General features: G+C 43.5%; 1 protein-coding gene across 2 annotated transcripts in view; it reads left to right on the top strand.

Moving 5' to 3' along the window:
- Window positions 1-413: 413 nt before the first annotated feature.
- The window catches only part of esd (esterase D/formylglutathione hydrolase), a 53,122-nt gene continuing 44,246 nt past the window's right edge, over window positions 414-9,289 (top strand). Inside the window, exon 1 of one of the 2 annotated variants that reach the window (XM_073046171.1) lies at window positions 414-527. Coding sequence is in view for 1 of the 2 variants with exons in the window: in XM_073046170.1 (XP_072902271.1) it covers window positions 464-527 (64 nt within the window). In the remaining variant the exon portion in view is untranslated. The remainder of the gene's footprint in view (window positions 528-9,289) is intronic. The other variant, XM_073046170.1, reaches the window with a different exon arrangement.

The raw sequence follows: 9,289 nt of genomic DNA, 5'->3' as shown, positions 1-9,289 counted from the left end.
AAGTGGGATTGTAGGAGTCAGGATGGAAAAGTGAGATTGTAGGAGTCAGGATGGAAAAGTGGGATTGTAGGAGTCAGGATGGAAAAGTGGGATTGTAGGAGTCAGGATGGAAAAGTGAGATTGTAGGAGTCATGATGGAAAATACTGGTGTGTGTGTGTGTGTATGTAGGAGCCGGGATAATCAGAGAAATACAGTACAGTAACAGCCCACTTATCCATGCTAAAACCATTTAAACTACCCACCCCCATCAACCTGCACTGCACCGGGACCATAGCCATATACCATGTACCCATACAAACTTCGCATCACCATTGAAATCAAAATAACGTACAGAACTCCTGCCGGCAGCCCATTCTGCACTCTCAGACCACACTTCACATGCAGCCAGGGCCTGGGGCAGAATTTGACGTTGCCAACGAGCCCCGCCTACCTGGAGCACACTCCTCCCCTAAACTCTGCCCCATGTTCCTGTTTTTGCGAGAGACTGTCGCCTCGGGCCTGAGTGTTCGTGTTTGTCTGCATTTCGGTAGGTTTGTTGAATCCCCCCGTAGATCGTGTTACAGCGATCGGCCTTTGTCCGTGATCGGCTCAGCGGCCTGAAGACCGAGGCTGGACTGCATAGAGCAGCGCTCGATCTGACGCCTGGGCCGCAGGTAGCAAGCCGGACAGGCCAGACCCGGGAGTGACTTCCTAAGGGTTTTGCGGGATGAGAAAATTGATGGGGGGCGCAGTCCCGGGTGCTGGAGGGAAATGTGACGCCAAACAGGATGAAGAAATGTGCTATTCTCTTCCCCTTCCCCCTCGAGTCTCTGTACCTTCTCTCTCCCCTCCCTCTGCACCCTCTCTGGTTAAGCCTGGAAGCAAGAGATAGGATTCGACTGGGGACTTTCTTCGTCAACACAAGCATGAGGGTCTGAATGGCAACCTTCTGTTTTAAGTGTGGTATGCTGATCCTAGGCTAGCCTTTGATCAGCCAGCTCCACTGTGGGGTGTTTGTATAGTGGATCAGGACAAAGTCCGAAGTGGGGAAGAGTGGCTCAGCACGGGACACAGTCTGACGGGATTGCTAAATAAATATTATGCAGTTCAGCAGGACACCTGATCTAAATTGTTTCGATTTGGTGAACTACACTCACTGGACTTATTATTAGCAATAGGTTTATATAGAGTTTATGAGCCTTGCAGCATTGAGGAAGCAGGGAATTTGCAGAACGACTTGAAGGTAAAGAAGTAGCAGGTGGTCGTGGACTTTGATAGAAGGAATAAAGGTGTAACCTGTGTTCTAAATGAAGAGCGAGTTCAAAAATTGGAACTGCAAAGGAACTTGGGAGCCTTAGTGCAGAACACCCTAAAGGTTGATATGTAGTCTGAGTCCATAATAAGGAAGTGGAATGTTAGCATTTTGTTTCAAGAGGATTAGAATGTAAAAGCTAGGATGTAATGCTGAAGCTTTATAAGGCTCTGGTCAGACCACATTTAGAGTTTTGGGCTGGTGAAAGGATGTGGAGGAGATTTACAAGAATGATCTCGGGAATGAAAACATTAACGCATGAGGACTATTTGATAGCTCTAGGCATTTACTCACTGGAATTTAGAAGAATGAAAGGAGAAGTCTACTGAATATAGAAAGGCATAGAGAGTATAGAGGTATTTACAATAGTGGGAGAGTGAAGACCAGAGGGCACAGAATAGAACGACATCCCTTTGGAACAGATATGGGTATTTTCTTTAGCCAGAGGGTGGTGAATCAATGGCATTCATTGTCACAGATGGTTGTGGAATCCAAGTCATTGGGTATATTTAAAGCAGAGGCTGATAGTTCTTGGTTAGTAAAGGTGTCAAAGGTTACACAGCAAGAAGGCAGGAGAATGAGAGGAAAAATAAACCAGCCATGATCAAATGGCAGAGCATACTTGATGGACCGAATGGCCAACTTCTGTCTATCTGATGTTTTGATCCAAGGTTATTTCAGGTCAAGAAAGAAGCACAAAACTTGTTGCAACATGATAGTTTGATTAAGTGCAACTAGAGCAAAGACATTTGGAAATGTAGAGCAACGAAGGTCTAGTATCTAAGAACATAAGACAGAGAAGAGTAAAGAAGCCCTTCTTATACCCCATAGATAAGAAACATTACATCCAAATTCATAGATAAGAGTTAACCAATCAGATAGCCTTCATTTAAATGCTATGATACCAAGAGAAGCTTCCAGAATCATGCAAAGGACTGTAATCACTAGGGGACACACTGAACAATTGCATAAACATACTGTGACCACCAGGAAACATACAAACAGTTACATGTATACAGGTAGTTATATAAAATACCTGCAGGCATAGAAGTCTTAAGTCTTACAATCTTAATTGGACAGCACAAGTAGCAGCTGAGGAAAAGTGGAACTAACCCTGTTTGTAAATGTACCATGTACAGAGAATAGTCAAGTTCCCTTTGGCATCACATGGTGCCAAGTGGAAATGCTGTACTCACCAAATTGTAGGTCAGGTGGCATCTGGTGAAGGCTGACCCACAGAGTGAGTGAGTGAGTGCGTGCGTGCGTGTTTGTATAAAAACAGGAAAGTATCATCTTCCCTGAGAGAAGGAACCAGATGTGTAGGAAGGCAAAATCTGAAATTGGGAGCGGCATGTTAAACTTGATCAGTGGCAGCACTTTTAAGAGACCAGTGATTTTCAGAGTGGAAGTAAATATGATACTTTTCAGATTTGGAATTGAGAACCAATGTAGAAATGAGGGACAGGGTGACACTGTTTACTGGGGAGTCTGAGTATGCTCATTCTACTTTATTTGAATCCCTTATATAGAAGAATGTAGAAACTAGGTTACACCATACTTTGCACTATAAACCGATGTTGCATTTCACAATAATATTAAATGAGTTTGTTTATAATTGGTCAAAAAAGATTTGTGTTGATTAATTGAAATGTGCAGTAACAGGACTGGGTTGCTCTGACAGCTCTGCAGTCAGTTCAGCTCAGCCGCTGATGCTTTACTGCCATCCGGATATCCTTAAATGAGTAGTCCCAACACTGCCATATAAAAGTGAAATTCTGTAAGTTAATTAAGCCATTTTGCAGCCTACATTTTTGGCCAACTTGCTGCCTTTGCTATTTGCAAATGTTTGTGATTTTCTCATTGTACTCACTGGGTATGTTCCTGAGGTTAGTGGTGTAACGAGGGTGAGAGGTTTGATTATGCTGACTTGGTCTGCACTCCCTGAAATTATTAGAAAGGGAGATGAAGAAATGCATGACCTTTTTGCAAGGCTTAATTGGGTAAATTCATTGTTGTGGTTTCCCATGATTGCGGTATGTAGAACCAGGGTGCTGACTCGAAGGGATCAATCATTAAGGACTGAATTGAGATAAAATTTCTGGGCATGACAGGGTGAATTTTTACCCAACATGTACAAACAAGCTGGAAGAACTCAGCGGGTTGGGCAGCATCTGTGGAAACGAGCAGTCAACGTTTCGGGCCGAGACCCTTTGTCAGGACTGAAGAAGAAGGGGGCAGGGGCCCTATAAAGAAGGTGGGGAGAGGGTGGGAAGGTGCCAGGTGAAAAACCAATCAGAGGAAAGATCAAGGGATGGGGAGGGGAAGGAGGGAGGGGATAGGCGGGAAAGGTGAAGAAGGAACATAAGGGGAAAGCACTATGGGTAGTAGAAGACAGAATCATGAGAGAGGTGATAGGCAGCTGGAAGAGGAGGCAGAATGAAAGTGGGATGGGGGAAGGGAGAGGGAGGGAATTACCGGAAGTTGGAGAATTCAATGTTCATACCAAGGGGCTGAAGACTGCCCAAACAGTGTATGAGGTGTTGCTCCTCCAACCTGAGTTTGGCCTCATCATGGCAGTAGTGGAGGCCATGTATGGACATATCGGAATGGGAATGTGAAGCAGAGTTGAAGTGAGTGGCAACTGGGAGATCCTGTCTCTTGTGGCGGACTGAGCGGAGGTGCTCGACAAAGTGGTCCCCCAATCTGCGTTGGGTCTCGCTGATGTAGAGGAGGCCGCTCCAGGAGCACTGGATGCAATAGATGACCCCAACAGACTCACAAGTGAAGTGTTGCCTCTCCTGGAAGGACTCTTTGGGGCCCTGAATGGTGGTAAGAGAGAAGGTGTAGGGACAGGTGTAGTAAATTTTTACCCAGCAGTGAATCCCCAGTTGCTAAGTGTGGATCGAGTTTGGGTCTGAGTGGAATCTAGTGCTGAGGATGAAAGTCGATCATGCTCTTGTTGAAATTAAGCATGTCTGAGAGGCTCAGAATCAGGCTTATTATCACTTCCGTAGTTGTGAAATCCGTTGTATTACAGCAGTAGTACAGATCAGTACATAAAAAGTGTACTTAAAGTTCAAATAAGAAATATAAAAAATAACTTAAGTGTGTGTGTTTTTTTGCGGCAGCAGTACAGTACAATATATAAAATTACTACAGTATTGTGCAAAACATCTTAGGCTCCCTAGCTATACGTGTATATATGTGCCTAAGCCCTTTGCTTAGTACTGTATATCTGAAACTAAAACTTTTGTTATGCAAACACGAGGAAATCTGCAGACGCTGGAAATTCAAACAACACACACAAAATGCTGGTGGAACACAGCAGGCCAGGCAGCATCTATAAGGAGAAGTACTGTCGACGTTTCGGGCGGAGACCCTTCGTCAGGAAACTTTTGTTACCCTCTTTTATATTATTGGCTAGTTTACCTTCATGTATATGGAGGAATTTAAGGTGGAGGGTTATATGGAAAGCAGGGTTTAAGGGTCAGCACAACATTGTGGGCCGAATGGCCTGTACTGCCCTGTATGTTTTATCAACTTTGGACTCGTTTAGTTGCCCTCTGGTTTTTAAAAGCTTCCCAATCCTGAAGTTCTCACCAATATTTGCTATATTACATGCCCTGTCTTTAGCTTTTGCGCTGTCTTTGACTTCCTTTGTCAGCCATGGTTGCCTCATCCTTCCTTTAGAATACTTCATCTTTGGGATGTATCCATCCTGTGCCTTGTGAATTGTCCCCAGAAGACCACCATTGCTGCTCTGCTAGTGTCCCCTTCCAATCAACTTTGGCCAGCTCATCTCTCATGCTTCTAATACTGGTTTCAGCTTCTCCCTCTGAAACTGCAGGGTGTATTCTATCACTAAGGGTTCCTGTTATTGTACAACACCCAATCCAGAATAACCACAAACTGCTCTAAAAAGCCAGCTTGTATACATTCTACAGATTCATCTCTTTTTCCCAATCTACCTGTATATTGAAATCCTCCATGACTGTCATAAGATTTCACTTTTTACATGTCTTCTATTTTCCATTGCAATTTTTATCCCACATCCTGGCCATTGTTTGCAGACCTGTATAACTCCCAATAGGGTCTTCAAAATTCAAAGTAAATTTATTTATCAAAATACATATATGTCAGAGTAATAGAAAAATACAGCACAGAAACAGGCTGTTTGGCCCAGCAAGTCAATTCTGAACCAATTAAGCTGCCTGGTCCCATCAACCTACACCCAGGCCAAAGCCCTCCATACCCCTCCCATCCATGTACTTATCCAAACTTCTCTTAAACGTTGAAACTGAACTTGCAAGAACCACTTGTGCTGGCAACTCGTTCAACCCTCTGAGTAAAGATGTTTTCCTTCATGTTCCCCTTAAACATTTCACCTTTCACCTTTAACCCATGACCTCTAGTTGCAGTCCCACCCAACTTCAGTGGAAAAATCTATCTACACCCTTCAAAATTTTGTATACCTCTATCAAATCTCCCCTTAACCTTCTATGTTCCAAGAAATAGAGTCCTAACCTATTCAATTTTTGCATATAGCTCATGTTCTCCAGCCATTTTCTCTGTACGCTTTCAACCTTATTTACGTCTTTCCCATAGGTAGGTGACCAAAAGTGCACATAATACTCCAAATTAGGCCTCAGCAATGTCTTATATAATTTCAACATAACATGCCATCTCCTGTACTTAATACTTTGATTTATGAAGGCCAATTTGCCAAAAGCTTTCCTTCTGACCCTATCAACCTGTGACGCTATTTTCAATGAATTATGGACCTGTTTTTCCAGATTCCTTTGTTCTACAGCACTCCTCAGTGCCCTACTGTTCACTGTATAAGACCTACCCTGGTTGGTCCTACTGAAGTGCAACACCTTGTACTTCTCTGCATTAAATTCCACCTGCCATTTTTCCAACTGCTTCAGACCCCACTGCAAGGTTTGGTGGTTTTCTTTGCTGTCCACAACACTCCCAATCTTGGGAGTCATCTGCAAATATGTTGATCCAGTTAACCACATTATCAGCCGGACTGTTGATGTAGATGACAAACATCAATGGATCATCTACCTTATTCCATATACTGCGTACATTCAAATATAACATCTTCAGTCCTGTATTCATCACCCTTTTTGAATTTACGCTTCTCATCTTGTTGATTGCAATTTTGCCATATCATCTCCCTGTCCTTCCTCACAGTTTCACTACATAATGCATCTACATATAAACCAACTGCCTGATTCTCAGTCCTATCACTCTGGTTCCCATTGCCCTGTCAAGTCAGTTTAAACCCTCCCCAAAAGCTCTAGCAAACTTGCCTACAAGGATATTGGTATCCCTCAGGTTAATGTTTAACATATCCTTTTTGTGCAGATCATATCTTCCCCAGAAGAGATTCCAGTGATAAGAAAACTGAAGCCCTGCCCCTAGCATCAATTCCTTAGCCATGCATTCATCTGCAAAATCACCCTATCCTTGCACTCACTGCGTGTGACACAGGCAGCAACCCCGAGGTACTGACTTGGAGGTCCTGCTTTTCAGCTTTCTTCCTAACTCCCTGTATTCTCTCTTCAGGACCTCCTCCCTTTTCCTTCCACTGTCCTTGATAACAATATATACTACGACTTTGCTTACTCTTCCTGAATGCCATGGACATGATTTGAGATTTCCGTGACTCAGACATCTGGGAGGCAAAACACTATCTGGGTCTCTCATGTCCAGAGAAGATCCTGTCTGCTTCTCGAACTATGGAATCCCCTATCATTACTGCATTCCTTTTCATTCCTTCCTGAGCCACAGAGCCAGGCCTCAGTTGCTACGGCTTATTATTGAGGAAAACGGTAACAGGGGTACTCTACAGTAGCAGCCCATTCCCTTTCCCTCTCCTAATAGTCACCCAGGTACCTGCCTCCTGCAACTTAGTAGTGTCTACCTCCCTGTAGCTCTGATCTATCACTTCATTCTGCTGTATAACCCAAAGGTCATCGAGCTGCAGCTCCAGTTCCTTAACACATTGTCTAAGGAGCTGCAGCTCAATGTACTTTGTGCAGATGTAGTTTTCAGGGATACCTGAGGTCTGCCAGAGTACCCACATCTCACACAAATGTCTCGAATCCCGTGACAAGTTGAAAAGGACCAGCAGAAATGGAACACACCTGGAGTCTGGTTTACTATAAATTAAAACTATATTTATTACTACTATGAATTAATATCATTAAAACCAGATAAAACGATACAGGTTATAAACTAATATATATAGAGAGAGAGATTATCTCTCTCTCTCTCTCTCTCTCCCTCTCCCCCTATAAATGTGTGTGTGGATACAAAGATAATAGTCCTGGAGGTACATATCAGTCTTACAGTGTCAGGTAAGTTTAAGCAGTTCAGTTCACTTTGTGTTGCGTCGAGTTGAATTGATGGAGAGAGAGAGAGTTAATTGAGTTGATGTTTAAGTTGGCAGCTTTAGTTGTTCTTGCTTCCAAAGTCTTTACAGTCACTTCGTGTGAACCCCACACAGACACAGATGGACAGAGTCCCTTCTAGGGAACGGTCTACTAACCCATGGCACGGGTTCAGCACCAGCAGACCCCCACAAGCAAGCTCTTACCCGCACTGGTAATCACGGGTCAAAATTAATCGGTCCGTGGCCTCCACCCTCGTGGTGGTCTTAAACTCCACCAGTGGTTTCTTGGGTAGCTTCCGCAATTCTCCTGTGTCTTGTTTCCTCTGCCGTTATCAGACCAAAAGCCTCAACTTTTTATATTCCATTCAAAATTCCAGCCGTTCGTTTGCTCAACCGCTCTGAGCTGTTACCATAGTGACTTCCCAGCTCGTGTCTCAGCTGTCGCCATACTCTCTCTCTCAAGGTCACAATTAAAAGGGTTATCTCTCTCTTTTAAATGCCTCTTTGTTCATTAGACTGCTGAATTTTCTAGCAGTTTCTCACCTGCGTGACAAAAAGAACATACCACTAACTGTGGACTCATTCTCAGTGCACTAGCTCTGTACAAAGAAAGAGGGAAAAAAGAATGTACTAGAAACTTAGAACTTCTGCCTGTGCTTGCCCAGGCCTGTTCTCAGTGAAACCTGTTGAGCCAAAGCCTCCCATTCTAACACTGGCTCACTCACACACTGACCACTACACTTACACCTCCCATCTTTTTTATTGGCTCAAATAAAACTCACTCCCAATAAGACTTGTTCTTTTCAAATGCTCTCACCCTATAATGATGTCTTTCACTCGTTACTTCAAATTATGACTTGCTCATGAATAGGCTTGTACTTTTCCATAAGACATAGGAGCACAATTAGGCCATTTGACCCATCGAGTCTGCTCTGCCATTCAATCATGGCTGCTCCTTTTTTTCCACTCCTCAGCCCCACTCCCTGGCCTTCTCCCTATAACCTTTGGTGCCATGTCTATGGTAATAAATTCCACAAATTCTCCACCTTCTGGCTAAAGAAATTTCTCTGCATCTCTGTTTTAAATGGACAACCCTTTATCCTGTGTCCTCTTGTTCTAGACTTGCCCACCATGGTAAACATCCTTTCCACCATTTAACATTCGATAGGTCTCATTGAGATCTCCCATTATCCTCCTAAATTCCAGTGAGTACAGACCCAGAGCTATCAAACATTCTCAGATGTTTCTCCCTTTTTCCCTTTCATTCATGGAATCATCCTAGGATCTCCTCTGAACCCTCTCCAATGCTAGCACATCTTTTAGATGAAGATCCCAAAACTGTTCACAGTCCTCAAGGGGAGGCCTCACCAGTGCCTTATAAAGCATCACATCCCTGCTCTTGTATCCTAGACCTCTTGAAATGAATTCTAGCATTTCATTTGCCTTCCTCACCATTGATTCTATCTGCAAGTTAACCTTTAGGGTGTTCTGCACAAGGACTTCCAAGTCCCTTTGCATCTCAGATTTTTGGATTTTCTCCTCACTTAGAAAATAGTCTGCACATTTATTTCTACTACCAAAGTGCATGACCATG

This window comes from Hemitrygon akajei, chromosome 5 (genome assembly GCF_048418815.1).
Source record: "Hemitrygon akajei chromosome 5, sHemAka1.3, whole genome shotgun sequence".
NCBI lineage: Eukaryota > Metazoa > Chordata > Chondrichthyes > Myliobatiformes > Dasyatidae > Hemitrygon > Hemitrygon akajei.
Note: the sequence above shows the minus strand (reverse complement) of the source record. Positions and strands in the feature narration are given on the sequence as shown.